We start from the raw sequence: 20,230 nt of genomic DNA on the forward strand, positions 1-20,230 counted from the left end.
GTTCAATAATTTCTGAATAGGCTGTGCTTGTATGGAAAGAGAAGTTGCCGATTCCTACAGAAAATTATCTGTTTGACCCCTTCAGTTTGGGCTTTCCCTTTCTGCTTGACTTCTGACAGAAGAAAACTCAGGTTCCAGATGGCTGCAGATTCCAGAAAACTCTGAGAGGCAGCAATACTGCATTGTCCACTCCACACAGTTCCACAAGAGATGTGGAGCAGAACCACTGGAGAAGACAGTCTGCCCTGAGTGCAGTCATGGCCAGACGGAGCCAGACACCACACTGGCATCTCTTGGCTCTGCTCAAAATTTATCCTTGGAAAGATACTCCTGGCTTCCTATTCCTACACCAGCTGGGTATCCAGGGGACTTGTTAAGATGCCTGAAGCTGAGGGCTCACACATCTGATCATCCTAAAGGCTGCGTATAGACATTTACTATGCAGACAGATATGGGGAGTCAGAATTATGTCAGCCTCAATTGTCTGCTACGTCCTTTCACCAAAAATGCCCAGATTAGCTTTCCATAAATTCTGAAGGTGGGAGAAGCACATAGACCCTGCCATATCCACTCCATAAAGAAACAGAAACCGCTTAGCTTAAGCACACAATGAAAATAGCTTCTCCCAATACAGATGACATACTGAAACAAAGACAGATAGAACACAGATATTATTTTATCCTTCTTTAAGAGACAACAAGATGGTAATAAAAAAGCTGAAGATAAAAAAAATATAAAAAGCTTCTCCCTCTCCCTAGTGAATTAGTGAAATTAGAGTGAAAAGGGGGGCCCAGATTAATGTTTATATAATAAAAACACTTAAGCAACTTTACTCATTTTAGAAAGTTACTTTATGTCATCATCACAAGCAAGGTTTCTACTTCAGAATCCTTACAGCAACCATTTAACTCCTTGGGGAGGGGAAAAAGAAATCTGCATTTCTCTGGTGAGTTTGATTTCCAATATTCATTTTTCAACCAGTCATTTTAATATTAAGCAGAATTCTAAAGAAATGCCCAAGGTACGTAAGTGGAACATTAAATTAATTTCTCCACATCTGTGCACTTCAAACATCCCATAGATAACACCTCCCTTCAGGAAAATACATTCTGTTACAAATAGAAATTGCTTTTATCAGGTTATAAAGGATATGGTCTCTACCTGCTTTTGACCTTAAGCAACTAATCTACAGAAGGACTGTTAGAACAAGAAAGTGCTCAAATCCTTTCAGTTGCTAACATGGACATGGCAAACACTGTATGGAAGATCTCAATTTTTTGACATCTCAGCAAACTAAGACCTTTGCTGAACACTCCTGTAAAATCTAAATATTTCCCTTCTAGGAGAGGAGGGAACAAAGACCTCAGAACACTCTGAAATAGTGTACTTCAAGTGCTTGCTCTTACCTCAAGGTACAGAGTGCTGGTTAGACACCGTTCAAGCAGACAGCCCACAGTGTACTCAGAGTAGTTTAAAAAGCCAAAAGCTTAGTACTCAAAGGTTTTTTCTCCAATTTCTATCTCTATTAACCTCTTGTTCATAATGAAATGCTCCAGCAGCTAGCAAAGGCAGCAAATCCTCCCTCCTCTTGTGCATGGCTTTCAGGAACGTTGCTATGCTGAAAAGGTAAAATTATCATTGCCCAATGACATGCAATTCAACAGCAAAATCCCACTCAAAATGGGCTCACAGGAGAACAAATGTATGGATTTTCACAGACTTAGGTCAACTCCAAGGTGTATAAACAGACACAATGCTATTCAAAGAACTAAGTAACCTAAGTCTGTACTTGTTTGAATCTTGCCATAAAGGCTGAACGGTTTTTAACTGAGAGAAATTAAGAGCTTAGCTAAAAAAAGATACCTAAAAAGTAATTTAGCACCTTACAGCTACTCTCAGGCTACAAAAGCCAGACTCAAAATAACCCTAATACTACAAAATATTGAAAGATACACAACACTAAATTAGTTTCCAATTTCTAGAAGCATGAGTACAAGTCTATTTGGTGTTTGCCTCAATTTGAGCACTTTCCTAAAGCTGGACTTGCATTGGCAGTCTTAAACTGCTGTAAGTCTTGCATTACAAAGTTATACCAATTTAATCTTTTAAGAACACTTGCACTTCCTCCTAAGAATCAAAATAGTGCATTTTAACAATAAAATAACCAGATCTAATGACAGGTGATGCTGGAATGGCCTCTGCTGAACTTTGTGCCACCACCTCCCGCCTCACGCTGCCTCTGCACCAGCTCCTGCACATCCCCCATAAGCCCTCAATGAGGTTCCTCCAGGACCTAACCCTGCAGAAAACAAGCTCTGCAGGTGAAAAGCTTTCTGTGACACTTTGTGTAGGTTTGACTCCCTGAATGAGCTCACCAGGAGCCAGGTAAGTGTCCCCTGCCAGGCCATTTGCAGGGTGTCACTGCCAGGTGGGGAAGAAGGGAAGGAGACGGTGTCCTTGTGGCAACAGCCATCCATGAGCTCAGCCCAAGGAAAGGACATCAAGGAATTCAAGTTGGCAAGTTCATATTGTTCACCACTTTTATCACCCTGTCATGCACTTGCTGGCTACAGCTGATCTTAAAAATGATTTAACTAAAAATACCTTCGTAATTCTAATGTTTTAAAGTAACAAACTTGGTATTCCAACTTCTTTAAAAACCTCTTTGATTTAAGGCAGTAGTAAATTAAGATTTAAACAATGCTCTTCAAATACTTCTAAGCAAGTACTTTACCTCCCAGGTTTCTGTTTTTTCACAACATTTGTTAAATAAATTACAGAGGTCATCTCCATGGCTCAGGAGAATTTGACTAATATTTTGATATTCTTGGAGAATCTAATTTTATTGAGCAATGAAATAAGCATAACATGACTTTTATGGATGTCACCATTTTTGGTCTACATCCAAATACAGGTTAAAAATAGTAAGAACAGAGTTATATTAAACCAAGAAAGTACAAGGTGTTTTGATGCAAAACTTAGTTTACATAAAATAGAAAAATACTTTTTCCAGCAGCTGTAAATCCAAACAGCTAAGAGAAAACCACCAAAACCTGTTCCCCATCTTAAGAAGACACTGAGGAGCTGGTATTTATGTATTATGCAAGAAACTGATTCCAGTGAAATTGTGCCCCAGGTATAATTCTTAGGAGCAAAAAGTCACAAGCATGAGCATACGAATAAAAATTACCGATAAATAAAAAATCTTGGTTAATCCAGGATTTAAATTGGTTGCTAGTTATATTAACCTCTAATTTCAAGTGCAGACACAAGGACACATCCAGGATAACATCAGGCTTTTTCTTACCATGGTCAAGATATAACTCTTTCACATACCTGAACTTTTCTGGATTTCTGAAGAAAAAAGTTTTAAAAGGCAAAGGATTCTGGTTATACTTTTAAATCACTAGTGTATCAAAGCAATTTTTGAATGGTTTCCTTTGTCATACTGAGGCATCCCAGAATCCATCAGTTTACATCTATCTGCAGACCAAGAACACACTAAGACTTCACAAATTACTATTCTTCTCCCTTCTCAATTATGCCAACATCATTCAAGCATTATCAATCCAGAACCAAAAAATAGTCTTTTTCACAGCAGCAACCATCATCTCCCAACATTCTAAAAGAAAAGACAAAGACATTAGGCAACAGCTTTGCTGCAACTCATCAGCAACAGGTAAGAACTGCAAAGCAGCAGCATTAGTCACGTAAAACACCTGGTGCTGGAGGCTGAAAATAACACCAGCAAGAAAATTCTCAAGGCTATTTGTTGTTATTATCTTAGATACCATCTTTATTTCCTATCAAAATAACAAGCTCATGTATGGCATTTAAGTGTATATGTAATTAACAGTTCCATGAAGAGGTATGTCTCCCATAGAGCTGGATATAGACTTTCCAGGTGTTCCATCTCAAGCTGTAGCTAATCACAGCTGAGCACTCTGCCAAAGCAGCAGCTGACTCTTTAGGAAAGTATTAATTGTAACGTGAAAATCAGAGTTGTATGTGCTTCCTGTTTTTTGGTCATGACTACTATTCCAAAGGCAAACCACACCCCCTATCCCTTCCCAAATATACTAACATCTGGAATTTAAAAGAAAAGCCAACGATAAACAACCAAGGAACAAAGTTAAACAAAAAGATCCATAATAAAAACTGAAACCTGCTCTGGCCACTGTTGCTACATATTATAAAAAAATTAAATAAAATTCAGTTCAGAAAATGTTTGTGACTTGTATTCCAGGCCTGCCTTGCTTTATACTTATCTATTAAAAAAAAAATTGGCCTACAACCAAAAATTAATCAAGGTCCCCATTTACTATTAAAAACTCATTAATGATTAGTGACTGTAAGTTTCTGGACAGGCAGCCCTATTTTGACATACTGGGGCAACTATGAAAAACCAAAAATAACCAAAATAAAAGCAGTGACTTTAGACACAGATTACCATAACTAAGAGCATTGTTTGGCATATTAACCATCACATCTTTTCATGCCAAACATTCTAGTTAGAATGCAAGTGGAAGCACACCTGTATTAGTATTCTTTTCATAAACCACAGTAGCACTTCACGTAATTACAAGGAGCAATGGAAAACTTTAAGGGGAAAAGGGGAACTAGAGACAAGGCAACTGGCTGCCCTTGTAATCTGCAATCAACTTCAAGAGCTACTTCAGGTCATGAGAAATTTCATGATGATAACTCTTTTATAGTTCTCTTCCCACGGTCAGAAAAAAATGCCACATGGAAAAGAAATACTCCATGAAAAAAATTACTCTGTCACTAGCTTTTATGCTAAGTTGCACGTAAGCCAAACAATGTAAAAGGGTATCAATCACTCTCCTATTTAGATGCTTTCTCAAAGTCATGTGAAAAGTTGTAAGAACGTTCAACCAACATACAATCAGCTGTCTCACGTACTGTTTTTGGATATTGATATCTGCAATCCCTTTACCGGATCTGGCATCATTGTCCGAGCTCAGATGACTCAGATAAAAACAATGTGAAAGCATAGTTTGTTTTCATGTTGAAAGTCACAACTGGGCTCCTGCAACAATAACAGGAAGAGCTGTAGGGATCGATACGCAAGATTACTAACAGGGGCTTTTCTTGTCCTACCCAACAACACGCACGTGCAACGCTCCTAGGCAGGTATCACATGCCACACTTACCAGATCTCTGTGAAGCACCCAGTTTGCATGGAGGTAATGGATTCCATCGAGGATCTGGTAGAGTAGGGATTTAACCATAGATCTTGGCAACTGCATGGGCTTTTTATTTGCTTTTGAGGCACGGTGAAACTTGATAATATGCTAGAAATAAAACAAGTAGAAACATGAAGAAAGTTAGGTGATAGGTGAGAAGGTTGGGTGTTTTGGGATATTTTAACTACTAACACTAAATAATGGAATGAGATACAGAGTTTGTTGAACTTTGGAATTTAAGTAATAGTGATGCACTCACAATTCTCTCAAAATTGTTTTTATTCTCTGAGTTGCTTCAAAGAACAACCATGAAATTTTTGTTAATATCTAAATACTGGCTACTTACCTCCAGTAAAGGGTCTTAGAGATTCTCCTTCCTCCTTTCTCCCCATATGGCATCCTCTTACCCTTGGCAGCTAGACCAGAACCTTTCAAACCAGGAGTATCTACCAGCAGGAGGACTACACTCTATGCTTTCATAGAGACTTTTCCTCCTCCTCTTCAAAAACACCCTGGCTAGATATTTGCAACTACTATTCATCCCAAAATCAGGATGCCAGTAGACAGATAAAATAAATATTTTAATAACTATTTGAAGGGGAGGAAGGTATAACTCCAAAACCCCCACACTGCAACATTTGGGTGAAATCACGTTCAAACATCTATAAATGGTTGTCTTCTTGCTCCCAATTTATGGCTGCATGCTTCACTGATGATAACAAGCTGGTGGCTCTTGGATTACAGAAGTCAGTCTGCCCACTAGAGCACAAACACCACTTGAAAACATAGAACGCAGTAAAGGACCCCAGTATTAGTTGAAGGAATGAAAAAAAATTGAAAGATTGCTGAGAGATCATAAAATAGTCATAAACTAATTAATTCTAAGATCAATGTGGAAATGATGAGTTAGGTCTGGTCTTGCTACACTGTACAAGAAATAAACTGGAGTCAGGCCATTCTACCTTTTCAATCCTCAGAAAGGTGGGGCTATGCAGGGCACAAATCCAATCTTAATATATGGTCATTCAGCAAACAACTAAATATGTTCATTCAGATGGGGAAAAAAAAATCTCCTTTTTGAAGGCAATTCAACGAAGCACCTCAAATAACAAAATATTTTTTAATTATGTGTCTTTTGAAAGGTGGAAATGATAAAGGCAATTTGCATTTTTACTGAAAACAATACAAAATGCTAGAGTAGGACTATTAATTACCCATTTTTTAAAATATGATTTATCCAGCTAAAGATCTTCTCCCTTCCCAGGTTAAAGAGGCAGCCAAAGGCTGTGTTTTAATTAGACCACTGCTCCCTCCTTTCACCATCCGCACTCCCCATCCAGTTTGTCACCACTGCTCCCAATGACAATGGTAATGAGTTAATGTTTACTCATGGTAAATGCTACCCCTGGCTGTCAGCAGTACTGTAGCCACTGTCAAACTGTACTTAGCAAAAGCATAAACAGTAGTGTTTAAAGAGAAGTAAGAAAGGCAGAAAACACCAAATGAATCAAAACAGCCTGCTTAGTCCCTATCAACAATGTTCCCACAGAGCCTTCCACTAGTAAATGTACAGTACTTATGGCTTTGTACTAAAACACAGTAGAAATTTACAGGATTGTCAGTTTTTAATATACTCATGAGGATCAATAAACAAGACAAGCTCTTAGTACCTGATCCTTAGCTGTGCAATCACTCTGGAAACTGTACTGAAATACTTTAAGAGATTATTTCCTTAGAAATTTTTTTTTGTGATGTCACAAGAAGACTCGGTCTCGTAACTTCAACTAGGAATCCCTAGTACTACAATGCTCACCGGACAGCAACCTTCATATGTAATGCAGTAATGCTTTATAAACTCACAAATTAGTATATTTATTAATACAGGAAATGAAAAATTAAATACATAGGAACCAAAAGGCAAAGGCCATACAAAGAGGCCTATAAATCCAGTCCTGCCCTTTTTTCCAAGGTGCATGTAATCACTAGAAGGGATTTCTATACCCATCTAAAAACCATCTACTACCCACACAAAACATTACTCCTTAGGCACAGAGAAAATGAAGGAGTCTCATGAGACAGAACGGGACACAATTAACCACAGATGTGTTGAGGAAGAACAACACATGTGGCTCTGCCACCTCTGGAAGTGGGGAGTGAGGCAGCACCAGGTTGATGCCATTGGATTTCTATCCCTACCCCTCCCATGTGGCTCCCAGTTAGATAGGCTAAGGAAACAAGCTCCTTCTCGAAAGGGTTATTGAATTGCAAGAGCAAATAAAAATGGATAGTTTTGCTCGAAGCAAGCAATATCACCACTAGGTAAAATCCAATTTCCTGCAAAATCAAATAAAACCTGTTGTTGCCAGCTTACTCTATGGAAGTTTATATCCAAAAGATTGCAACCATCACAGTTTAGAGAACTGAATAAAAGCTAAAAATATACTGCAGGGTCAGGTAGTATAGGGAACTGAAAAGCTAGGTTTGCCCCATGACACTGGAATGAACCAGTGCAATGTTTGTGACCAAGCCCTACACTGAAAAGTTGTCTTAAAAAAAGTAGTTCATCCAATTTCTTGTACGGAACTAGCCATATGAAGAAAGAACAACACACTTAAAAAACACTAAACAACAATTTTAATGGCAGTGTCCATCTAAGAAATAGAAGAGCAAACAGGTGCTGCTTCAAGTACAGCACAGAACAGCCAGAACCTTAGACCTAATAAAGGCATGGAATAATTTACAGGAATTACAGACTGAATTTCCCGTTTCCCAGAAAATTGATCTAACCACCAGGCTTCAAAAGTACACTTCTCTCATTCAATATGTCTTTTTGCTGAATATTAAAATTTAGACTGTCCTGTGAGTTGAGTACAAATCTGAACCATGACAGATACGAAGCACGTTCTGTCTCTCTCTCTAGGGAGCAAGAGATGCACTTGGACACTGCAGTTTGTAACCTTTAGGTATACTCAAGTGCTTTGCTGAATCTTACCCCTAATGAATAGCCATTAAGGACAAAACATGAGGACTTCCACAATCCAGGCAAGTCAGAGGCACGTTTGTAAGAAGACAATAAGGAGAGGGTCAAAAAGCTTCAGTATTCCCCGTGTCTTTTTTCACTGCAACTCCTTAAAGATAACTCACATATCCTGACAGATCACCTGGCCAAAAAAGCTGGAAAACACCCAGACTCATTCAGCAAAATTAATGAGGAAAGTTATTGTCAGTCCACACTATACCAGTTGCATGCTACAGAACAGAAACCCATCCACAATGTTATGCAGACATAAATTCATTTTAATTAGTTCATTAGAACACTGCAAGCTCTCTTCTGATATACTTAAAATCTTTCAAAATTAAAGAAGAACACATGTCATAAGAGGTAAACATAACTCCAAGCAATATTGAAATCTATTCAGCAAAAGTAACCATTTTCCCTTTCTGTGTATCCATATTTCTAATTCCTAAATCTTAAAAACATGCTGCCACTGACTGGATCCCAAAAGTTGTGTGAGCCAATTAGGTATTCCCTATTAAATATTAAATATAATGTAAACATTTTTCTATTGCATGTACATATTTTGGTTTTAATTTAAACAAGACAGCAACTTTGTAGAAGTGATTTTAAGTCTTTATTCTAAATTAAATTAATACTTCACTGACCAATATTAAAGTATACATTCAACAGAAGCCTAGGAAAGCAAGGAAGGTAAAATTTGCTGCTTGCAGTACCTGGGACTATTGGTTTTACTTACTAACTGCTTATTCCCAATTTTCAACTTTAAAAAGAGTAATAAAATTTCAAAGAAAACTGGATGAACCACATTATTTTCAGAAGTCTTCAGTAAGATTCTAGCTCTTGCAAAGGCAAGACCATATCAATGATAAAAAAGGAAGAGGAGAAACAAAGCCAGACATTTGGAAATAAAATCAAACAATATTCAATCTAGGAGTTTGACTGCTTTCTTCTATGTTACCTAGTGCATTGAAATTGCTTTGAAAGCTGGCTGGTGAAGAACTATGTGCATTTTCTAAATTCTCCACCACAAACAAGGCAAACATAATGCATAACAACACAGAGCAAATTCAAATCACTAGGATTTACCCAGCAGTTAAGTGAGCATTCAGTAAGATCCTAATTTTAGTCTGCTTCCAAGTCTCTGTTTGTGTCATCCCATTCCCAATTCCAAGAACTACTGTTCAGTGTGACAGAGGTTAAAACAAGCAAACAAACAAGTCAGACCTAGAAACTTTTCACCAAAGTAGGAAGCCAGCTAACAGAGGGATTTTATGCACTTCTGACTAAACGAAGTCACAGTGAGCTCCCACCTCAGTATACATGAGATAATGCATAGACACAAGCCTCTAGAAAACCTGACTGCTTGAGTTCCACTGCTTAAGGCAATGCTTGTTGAGAATTACATGCATCTCCTTCAAACTGAAATGCAATCACACCAATGCAGATGCCTCTCCTTGCTGAAGCAAACGTGCTCCCACGCTTCAGCAAAATCCCTGCATTCTATCCAATCCCTAATCCAGCCTTTGAGAACAAAGCAGAATTATGTCAATATATTATGTCAATAAATATAAAGTTACATTTTAATATTGAGGACAGGGAAGCTTGGATACATGTAAAATCTGTACTAAGGCCAAGAGGATTTATTTTATATGGCTTCCAGTCTCATTTTTAACACAAAACCACCTCAAATTACTACATTTACTTTAAATGTAAAGCATTCAAAAAGGGTATGAAAGAACAAATCAAAATCTTAAGGTGGTATAAAAACTAACCATGCATTGTTTCCATGATTTTCAAAAAGAGAAAGCAAAGACCCAATGAACCCAAGTGCCTTATTTGCTCTTCCAAAAATAAATCATAGTTTGATATGCCTGCATTTACGACTCATTTCAGACATCAGTGTTTTAGAAACTAAGACAATTTTGTCTATGTACTTAGCACAAGTAAAGTAAAATAAAATCAAAACAGAAGTGGATAGAAGTGCCTCTAGAGCAACCACTTTAGTTTCCAATTTTGGAAGCATTACAGCAATTAAAATAAACTATCCTCCAAAAGAGAAAGGGAAAAAGCATGCTTGTTCCCTCTAAAAGGTGCCAGTGCATGGCCATCATCAGTACCTTCTTTAAAATGTCATTAACCAAACTGCCTAATGAAAGACCCTATTCCAAGTGACAAGAGGTAAACATTTTTAGTAACAGGGAAAGGAACTTTAATACATCAACTTTTGTTAATGCTAGCTTGCTTACATATCTAAGATTTGAAACACAGATCAAATACATCCCATATAACACATCCCCACAAACAAGTCTCGTATAATTTTCCTAGGTTTTGCTGGCATCTTTCTAGGTCTTATAGTAATCTTTCGGCCCTAAATATTGCAAAATAACTCTATACAATGTTCATAAAAATCATCAGAATTCAGCTACACTTTCAGTACACATAAAAGTGAAATATATCACTGTTCACTGTAGTTTTTCACACATTTATGCTTTTGAACCTTGCCTTTGTTTTGAGTCCTGCTCCTGCCTATTGTTTCCTCCATTTCTCATGCTTTGTGGTAGGAAATTAGTCCATATAAACTACCCTCAAATTCATACAAGTCTGGCAGAAAAAGCAAGTGTATGTTTTGAGACTATGACAAACAGCTATGGGCAAGGAATGGCACTGCCCTCTGCGAGAAATTCAACCATCACTTTGATGGTCAAAAAACCCCATCCAATTCACCTTGAAGGAACCAATCATGACATAAAGACCTATGCCAGCCCATTCCCTTGTCTCAATGAGCCTTATACTCTTCTTGCAGCCTATATTGGTATATATGTATACAAGAGAGAAGACTGCATGGAAAACCACCTGGCAGAATGACCTGAATTACAGCAAAAGGGTAGACACGACTTACAAAATCAAAATATTAAAAAACCTGTTATACTGAGAAAAGTATTTTTATGTATATAAAGATATTTGTCACCAACTAGCATCTGAATTATATTTATGATTAAGAGCTAAACTGAAGCCTGTTGAAGAAGGATTATACCATATTTAAGGAATATGTTAAAACTCAGCTATTAGACAATATTCATGTGATTAAACAAATGTACACATTTATTGTATACACCAGTATGCAACAGTCTCCCAATTTATCATAAAAGATTATTCAAAATGTTGTTAGCTGAAATTAAGTATATTCATTTGTAGACTGAGAGCATCAAGTAGTGCTATGAAATTCACATGTAGGAAGAATAGTTTCTTCTTTCCATTATTTGTTGATTATTTTTAAGTACTCATGACTCTGCTAATAATCTTTACCCTACATTTTTTTAAAAGCAGAACATATACATAACAAGTAATTCATAAAAAACAAAGCCAGTTTGTCCATATATTTTTACTATTATCGACAATAATTCCAAGGTTAATTTTACTCCACGTTTCTCAGTAGTATTTGCTGCTAAGCATTTAGTTGCTAGAGATCACTGGAATCTAAAAGAGAGAAACATTCAACCAAACCTAAAAAATTCACAGATCATGGTTTAACTGGTCTGGGATACTGAATGTATCATCACATTCAATATTACCAAATCATAGTTAATTATTTATGTACTTATTAAGAACCAACAGTGGATTTTATTGCTATAAAACACATTCAACACATTTTTACTGTGATAAAAATGTCACCCTCTTTCAGAATGAGATCAAACCCATCCAGAAGCTTCTTATTTAAATTACAACATATATTTCCAGAAAAGGGGAATGTCAAAATTTTACTTTATACACACATACTAAATGAGTCTGGGAATTAACTCTGTACCATAACTAGGAAAGGTATATAGAAAACCTGTCAATACCAAAAGTTTTTTAAAAATTATAATAAAAATGTTGGTTAAAATCAAAAATCCTGTTTAAAGTATAGAGACTATGAAACCGCAGTCATCGAAAGTGTGTTCATCTGTGGGACTATAAACATGTGCTTTAGTAAATACTTTTAATATTAGAAATCTGATTTTAAAGGGAAGAAAAGAAAAGTTCTAAATGTTGTAACCTCTACAGTGGCTAAAAGTAACTAGATTGACAAAAAAAAAATTCACCTCCAGGACATTTATATCAAACTTTTCCTGAAGTCCATTTTAATAATCATTATGGATTTAAAGCATTTGATATAAATTTGAATAATGACTTTAAATGCACTAGCTTTATGCAGGAAGTTCTGGACAGCAGTACACTGTCTAGAAGTATAAGACTAGGGTGATAAAGAATGTCCATGAAAGTTCAATAAAAAAGGAAGTTATTCTTTTGCTGATAAGACAGCAGGAACTCTGGCATTTAAAACAAATTTTTGACCTTCAAAAATAAAAAGTTAACATCCATCAGCCTGAGAACTTTACCAGTTCTCTTTGGCAGAGACAAATAGCCAAGAAAAATCATAACATTGTGTATTACACTAAGAATTCTGGTAATCAAAGGAAACTAGTTATAAATCAATTTGTCAAAAGAATTTCTATATTCTTAGACATTCTCTGTGGTAATCTGATGTTTTGTATAATGTAACTTGAGAGATAAGAAAAGAAAATATCTTTGATAGACTTAGTTATTAAAACTGATGACTATCTTGGTAGTCAAGGATAGCATAATGGGTGTTCACCAATACTTGCCTAAAGCAGTTCAAATTAGCAAAGCTGCTGCATTCCTTGGTAATGGTATCAGCAGAAATTATAGACCATTATTAAGTATGCGCTATCTAAACATAAGATTTCAGATCTGAGCAGTTTCATTCTTGGGAATTAAATGAGAAGTAAAAAAAAAAAAAAGTTCTTGCTCACCATAGAAGAACTCTTTAATAAGTTTAATTAGCACCAACCCTTTAGAACAGGACATTTTTTTTCAGTACAAGAAAATTAACAGAATAGCATAGCATCTAATATAGTTTATTCATCTCTTGCCAAATGTTTCCAGTACAGAAGCTGAAAAATATAATGATTTTAATTAATCTAATGATTGAATGTGATGAGCATTTATTTTTCTCACTGAAGGCAACAGGAGTTATTAAAAGCTGGACAGCTTTGAACAGAAAGGCAGTTTCCATACTTATTGATTTCAGTAAGTAACTCTAAGCTACCTACATGTGAAAACATTAGTCTCTGGAAATCTACATGTCTCTAGTGACAGCACACCTTCCATTCCAAAACTTAAATCTTTATAAACTGATATATCCATGATAAATACTACATAAATATAGAAAAATAAAGACTTATTTTGTCTTTATGTAGTGCTGGCGAAGCACATGGTGCTAAGCAATAAAAAAAAAAAAAGTGCTAAACCCCTACTAAAATTTCTACCCCAAAGAGTTGAAAGGGCACAAGCTGTAAAGCACAGGAAATGCAAAACACAACACAACACAGACAGAATGACAAGTGGTTGGTATTACTGAAATGCGTTACAAAATAAGTGGATTTTCAGGAGGTTTTTGAAGGAGGATAGTGAAGGATCTTTACGTACGTTAATTGGGAGGCTGTTCCATGTGTAGGAGGCAGCGTGGAAAAAGACACAAAGTTGGGAGTGAGCAAAACAGACAAAAGGGGAATTCAGAGCGATGCTTGGGAAGTGCTGACAGTAAAGGAAATGAGGACCAAGGTTAAGCCAGAACCAAGAGTGCCTTGAACATGGCAAACTTTATGCAAGGGAGGAAAAAATTCCTGGCAAAGGCTTAAGAAGCAAGGAGACATGGGCAATTATACAGGAAAGGAGAAATGATTTGTGTAGCATGTCCCACAGAAAAAAAAAAATAAAAACAAAAGAGAGTTAGGAAGTGGGAGACCAGTTCATATCAAGTACCTCATTGTAACAAACATTTCAGTCTTAGAAAATAATTAACTTCGCTGAGATTATATCCAATACCCAACCATATGGGAGGAGTGGCAAGAACATCAAACTGCAGTGATTCTTCTTCTAAAGCTGTTAAATCATGTGAAAAATCACTATGTAGTGTAAAAACCACACACCCAAAGTAAAATCAAATGGAAAAGGTTAGGAAAAAAGGAGTTTAAAACACATGGCAATAAATGTAGCAGTAAAATGTGTTTGTTATGACTGTTCCATAAAATGAGTAAATTCATTTAATGCACAAATAAAGTCTGCCATACAGAGATTTAGCTAATGCACTTCTCTTCATCATCACTACCACCAAGTAGTGAAATACACAAACTCTCAGTGTCCACTGAACTTTGATGAAGAGAACTTGCAAAATACAAACCTGCTAGCCCATAAGAGAAATAAATTAAATATCTTTCAAGCTTTTGAAGGAGAGCAAATTATCATGATTCTACATATTCTGAGACAGAAGTGTCTTTTTGAATGGTCTAAGTTTACTTTCTGTCCAATTAAAATCTTGGGTCAATTACAAGCTAAAGAGCCAAGTATGAAGAAATTGAGCAATTTGTCACTAACATTTGTAATAGCACTATCTGTATTACTGAAGCCTTCAAAAGTAATACTGGAATTCATATTACCACCTACTCTCCTTGCCAGTATTTTCAAAGGAATCATAAATATATTGGTTACACTTTGTGTTTGATATCTTTCAGGTCTGAATGCAAATCCAGGTTCAAGTAACTCACATCTTATCAACAGATGTGGAGCTTGAATATTTTTGAGTTCAAGTCACAATGTCACTGATGTCCACCTCTACAACAGACTAAACCAAATCCTATCATATTTTGCTAGAAACTTAAAAACAGACATCTAAGTCTCTACTCCCCTTCCATGTAATGAGTGTCCATCAGTAGGCCCAGTTAGCTTACTTGTTATTTTATTTCCACTCATACTGTCACAAATTCTCTGTTTAAAATATAGATGATTGAATGTTAGTTGCTTGCAGTCACTCTCAGTGAGAGGACTCAAAGCAATCCCACTCCTTTTTTTCTTGTATGTGTATGTGCAAAATGGCAGGAAAAAAGTATTAAATACATTTCCAAACACAGTTTTAGAAGATCTCAATTTAGGAATGCTTTCTTTAACTCCAATTAAAGCTTGCAGAAAAATCCTTTTCACTTCAAAACCCAATCTGACTTTAAAAAAAAAAATCTATGTAGTCTTTGGCAGGCTTTAGAGTGTAAAAGTAACAGGATTATCAGTTAGATCTTTAATTACAGAGTAAGAAATTAACGCATCTCTGCCTCTATGAAGGTACATCACACACACATCAGTTTGAACAAACTCTTATTGCACAATCTCAAATACTCAGGGAAATCTGTACTTACCCACAAATCATGCTCAGCATAATCAAACAGCAGCCAAACCTTTCTGTCACTGTGAGAAAGGAAAACCTTCTGCAACGCAATCACATTTGGGTGCTTCAACTCTCGTAAAAGCTGCAAAGAAACAGAGAAGCTCTTGTTACTTCTGTGCTTGTTAAGAAGAACAAACACACAACAAAACCACCAAACAGGTCAAACAGCAAACAAGTAATCCTAAAACAGGCCCTAGAAGGCAAGACACTACTGATTCAGCACATCATCTTCCAAACACCAAAATCAGGATGTACACAGCCTCCGTGGTTTGGATTGCTGTTCTAACATACAGCTGCCCACTACTACCTGCCTTTCTCTGTCCCGCACAGAGCTGCCCATCCCATCTATTCATCCTACTTGCCATCAGTATTTTTCTTTTAAAAAGTTATTACACACAAGTATAACTGTTTTCTTATCAAAGGTGACCATGAGGATTTGAAGATGCAAGAATGAAGGTTGTGCAGCTGGTCCAGTTCTTTGTCTGGACAACACAGTTCTTGATCTTCACATAATTATTTTATTATCAATAATTTTCTTTTGCTTTGGATCCCTACCTCACTTGCCCTAAAGTTCAGAGGCTGTTGTTCTCAGAAAACAGGGTGTTTCCAAAGAAAAGTTTACCAAAATGGGTTTCCTACTGGTTGTTTCACCTATTATTCTGTAATCCAGAAATAATCCCATATTTATTTATTGCTTGCCAGAAAGAAAACTAGTTCTCATCACTAATTAGACAGCATATTAAAGCAGGCACTGCTGCTGAAGTCATCCTTCTGCCAGATTAAACCAGGTTCAGGAGGAGTTGTCAAGTAGTACTCCCAAAAACATAATTTCCATGGAATCACTTCCCCTTCCCACCCCCCGCACTGTAGTCACCAGAATGATTGATAATTTCTGTTTAATCTGGAAATTGCTTACATCTGCAGCACTAGTGTATACATTGCCAAGAATCAATTTCTAATGGCAAAATTGTAAATGGAGTACATTCCAAGGCGCATTTGGGAGAAATGAGTCTTCAATTTTTTCACCCTACAGAAAAAGACCCGACATGTTTATTTTAAGGGAAATAAAATACTGATTTTAAATTATATTATCTTTTGACTATGCAGATATCTGCAAGTCAAGAAATCTAAAGAATATCATAGCTGCTTAAACATATTCCAGTTTTCCAGCAAATGAAATAATTTAGATGCTTTTTTTTTACCATGCAGGAAGTGTTTTCGTATTATTCTTTCTCTCCCTAACCCTTAGCCTCCTTTTCTGTACACCAAACAAGTCCAGTTCACTCAGCAGCTCCTTGTGAGACTTGCTCTTTGTTACATTCTGGCTGTCAAGGCTGGATGCCACAGCAGCCAATGCTTCAGCAGCACGAGAGAGACCAAGGAAATGTTGGCTCCAGGAGTCCAACACACCACATCAAGAATGAGAGCTCTGTTCTAGCTATGCTAGACTTGCAGTGGTGCACCACACCTACTACAGGAGGTCAAAAATGACAATGTAAGGTACAAGGGATGAGTATGAGCCACAAACACAAACTTGGTCAGATTTATCTAAAAAACATCTCATCTAGAAACATGCTACTGCAGGAGAGAAGGTGACCACAGGGACTGAAGAGATGTAACTCTTAGGTACATAAAGAGTGGAGATAAGGGAAGTCATTCTAAAAGCACTGGAAAAATGTGATCAGAAAGGAATATTGGGCAGAACCAAATACACAGCTGTGGAAATCAAAAGACAGCAAGGTTGAGACAAGTGTTTCAAAGACAAGTATCAATCTAAGACTGAGACAAAAAGAAATTAGGAACTTCAAAAACCATATTTTCATTACAGCAGACAGGTGGAAGTCAACAATGTGAAAATTAGAGTGACATAGCAAAACCACTTGCATCATGATTGAATCTTCCACCTACCCTATCAACTTCTATGTTTGACTGGAATTTTGTCAATATTTACCTCCTACATATGCCACATACATCTAACAGGTAAGTGATGCACACCTTTATGTGATATGATTGTTATGTCCATGCATTACCATAAACACCTTTGACAAATGTGCACTTCAGCCCTACCTAGAACCACATGGACAGCTTCAGGGATGTGGTAAATCATCATCTACAATTTTCCTGCAGCAAATTGCTGTATAAACTCTAAACAAACAGAACACATAAATGAAACATAGTACCAATATTATTTCCTTAGGTCTTCAACAGAAGTAAATCAGTTTGAAAACTTGGCTGATTTAAGTCTAAAGTTAGAAGGAATAAATTACTATATTGTCCTAGTATTTCCTAATTGAAAGATTCCAGTGTACTTGACAATATCTTCTATTACAAGATAGCAACCAGAACATAGAAAGGGTCTGCAACTACTACAATTTATAAGTAAATAAACACAGAATCGTATTTGAATAGTACTTTAATCTAATGTTCCTCTAAAATTTAAGTTCCATCATACCCAACTTGAGGTAAAATGCTAATAAAAACTTGTGTCTCAGTTACAATACATTCCCTTCCTGCAGCAGCACACAAGGCAGTTTAGACAGAAAGACATTGAGAAGGGCTTCATAGTGAATTATCAACATTTGTGCAACTTTGACTGTCCTGTACAATGGCTTTCATCTAAACAGATTATGATGATTATTATTAAAAGTATTAACAAGAGAATTTTACAAGCCTCTTTGTTTATCACCCTTCTTAGCTGATGCCACAACTGAAAGTTTAAAATTATGCTTTTGGATAGTCCAAGAAGCATGGAACAGCTTCTAGGATTCCCAGATGGATATCTGCTATATGCAGAATTGCTAGTAATTTCTTAACTGCCTGATGGATAATAAATTCTCTATGATGCACACTGTGGGAATTTCCCTCACAAGTCAATTTCTCTTATAGCAGGGGAAGGTCATTATATGAAAGTCTATGATGCCTGAAAAAAAGTTAAGTTGGCAACAGTATTTGTATAGAAGCTTCAAACCTTGGAAATGTAAAATGTCAGTAGTCTGGCGTATGCTGAGGTAGACTTTGCACAGAAAATCCAAGTAAAGAGTAAAGGTTGTCTAGCCAGAGAAGGAGCACAAGAGAGTATACAAAACTAAGCAAGTAAAAGTGGGATGTCATAAAACATAAAGAAAAAAAAATCTGTAATGTTTTACCTCAGTTTTTAATAATAGTTATGATACTGACCATGGAATGAATGAACACACAGATAAAAGAAATGCCTCACACTTAAAGTAAAAACTAACACAAGTCATGTACAAGCAAAACTCAGAGGTGGTGTCAGATAATTAGTAAATACATCTCATACATCCGAAAAAGGGACACAAAGGAGACATTTGGAGACTTGTGAATCCAAAGCACGCAAAAAACCCAATTTTGAAACAATGAACATAAAGAAAAATGTGTGCAAAACTAACTATCCTGACTTTCTTCTCTGATAATTGATTTTCTACTCAAGCAGAAGATCCGTGTTCAAATTTCGACCTTATAATAGTTTAAGTACTTCATCAATAGGAAAGATGACAACTGGAATACATCCAAGGTAAGGGAAAAAAAAATAGCCTAAAGTGGCAGCTGACAATGGGACACCTTTTAAGGTAAAGTAGCTCAATGTATTAACTATTTGAAGAGTTACCAAAGAACAAGTATTGTGTTTATTAGTAAAACCCATCTCAGTATCAACATCATGAGTGTGAATTAAATTATCTGAATTAATAAAGGTAGCATTTCCAAGGAAGAAAAGGAATGTGATAATGCATCATCTTTTATGCTACTTTATTCTGTGACTGAGTAAACAAAGAGTAAGAGAAACAAGATTAAATCAATAGCACAAAATCTGAATTAATGCACTTAAAAACTAACCAGGAATTTCTACTATAGACTGAAAAGTCATCAGGTGCAAGTGACAAATGGCAGAACTGGATTGCCACAAAAAAGTAAGAAAATTGAGATGGTAAATCTGATATTAGATATCCTAGTTGAGATCCTTACAGGAGAGAATGGAATGTATTTATATCAATAAATAAAAGGCTTCCGTGATTTTTTTTTAATATTATATGTGGTTTTCTTTGCTCAAACACCTCACCCTCCACACCCACACAAAAGATGAACTCTCCCAAAAAGAGGTAAAGGGTGACCAAAGGAGCAAAACAATCCATGCCTCAACAGGGAATTCTCAATTACTGTAACTTTCTCAATTACTGTAACTGATCAAATATTGGAAGAAATGAGACGGATACCCACTAAAACACAAAGATATGAGCATCAATGGTGAAAGAAATCATTACACTAGATGATAATCATGGCTGAAGAACAGAAAGACAGCTAATAAGAGATAAAATTACCCAGCAAGTTAGCATCTCATGAACAGGAAGGTTCAGGAATAGCTTCTCAATAGCAGGGAAAACAGTATATTTCATTTGCTTCTTTATCGACACTGGACAACAAATTTAGTTGACAAATTTGATATAAGTTATTACTGGATTCCCTAGACAGATGACTGTGCAGTGTGTGCTCTTGTAGAGGCCTTCATAAAAAATAGGTTTAGTGAGATTTTACTGATCATCTCCAGCTCATGGAAAAGATGACTGACAGCAAGCCCTACAGCAATTTGGTTTAAACCCTTGAACTGAGCCTGAAAATCACCAATCACCATATAATGCAAGCTCCTTTTACAAGAAGTAGACAAGCAACTAAGAAGTCTCTTGATCTTTTGAGATCGGTAAAATTCTCCCT

At 36.3% G+C, this 20,230-nt stretch overlaps 1 protein-coding gene across 2 annotated transcripts in view; it reads right to left on the minus strand.

The window, feature by feature from the left end:
• The window catches only part of CDK19 (cyclin dependent kinase 19), a 122,022-nt gene that overhangs the window by 60,122 nt on the left and 41,670 nt on the right, over positions 1-20,230 (minus strand). For both annotated transcript variants that reach the window (XM_041478042.1, XM_041478041.1), the window contains 2 exons: positions 15,477-15,587; positions 5,175-5,315 (listed from right to left, as the gene is read on the minus strand). In XM_041478042.1, coding sequence (XP_041333976.1) covers positions 5,175-5,315; positions 15,477-15,587 — 252 coding nt within the window. The remainder of the gene's footprint in view (positions 1-5,174; positions 5,316-15,476; positions 15,588-20,230) is intronic.

The sequence above is a fragment of the Pyrgilauda ruficollis genome, unplaced genomic scaffold (genome assembly GCF_017590135.1).
Source record: "Pyrgilauda ruficollis isolate IOZ18807 unplaced genomic scaffold, ASM1759013v1 scaffold43, whole genome shotgun sequence".
NCBI classification, from domain to species: Eukaryota; Metazoa; Chordata; class Aves; order Passeriformes; family Passeridae; genus Pyrgilauda; species Pyrgilauda ruficollis.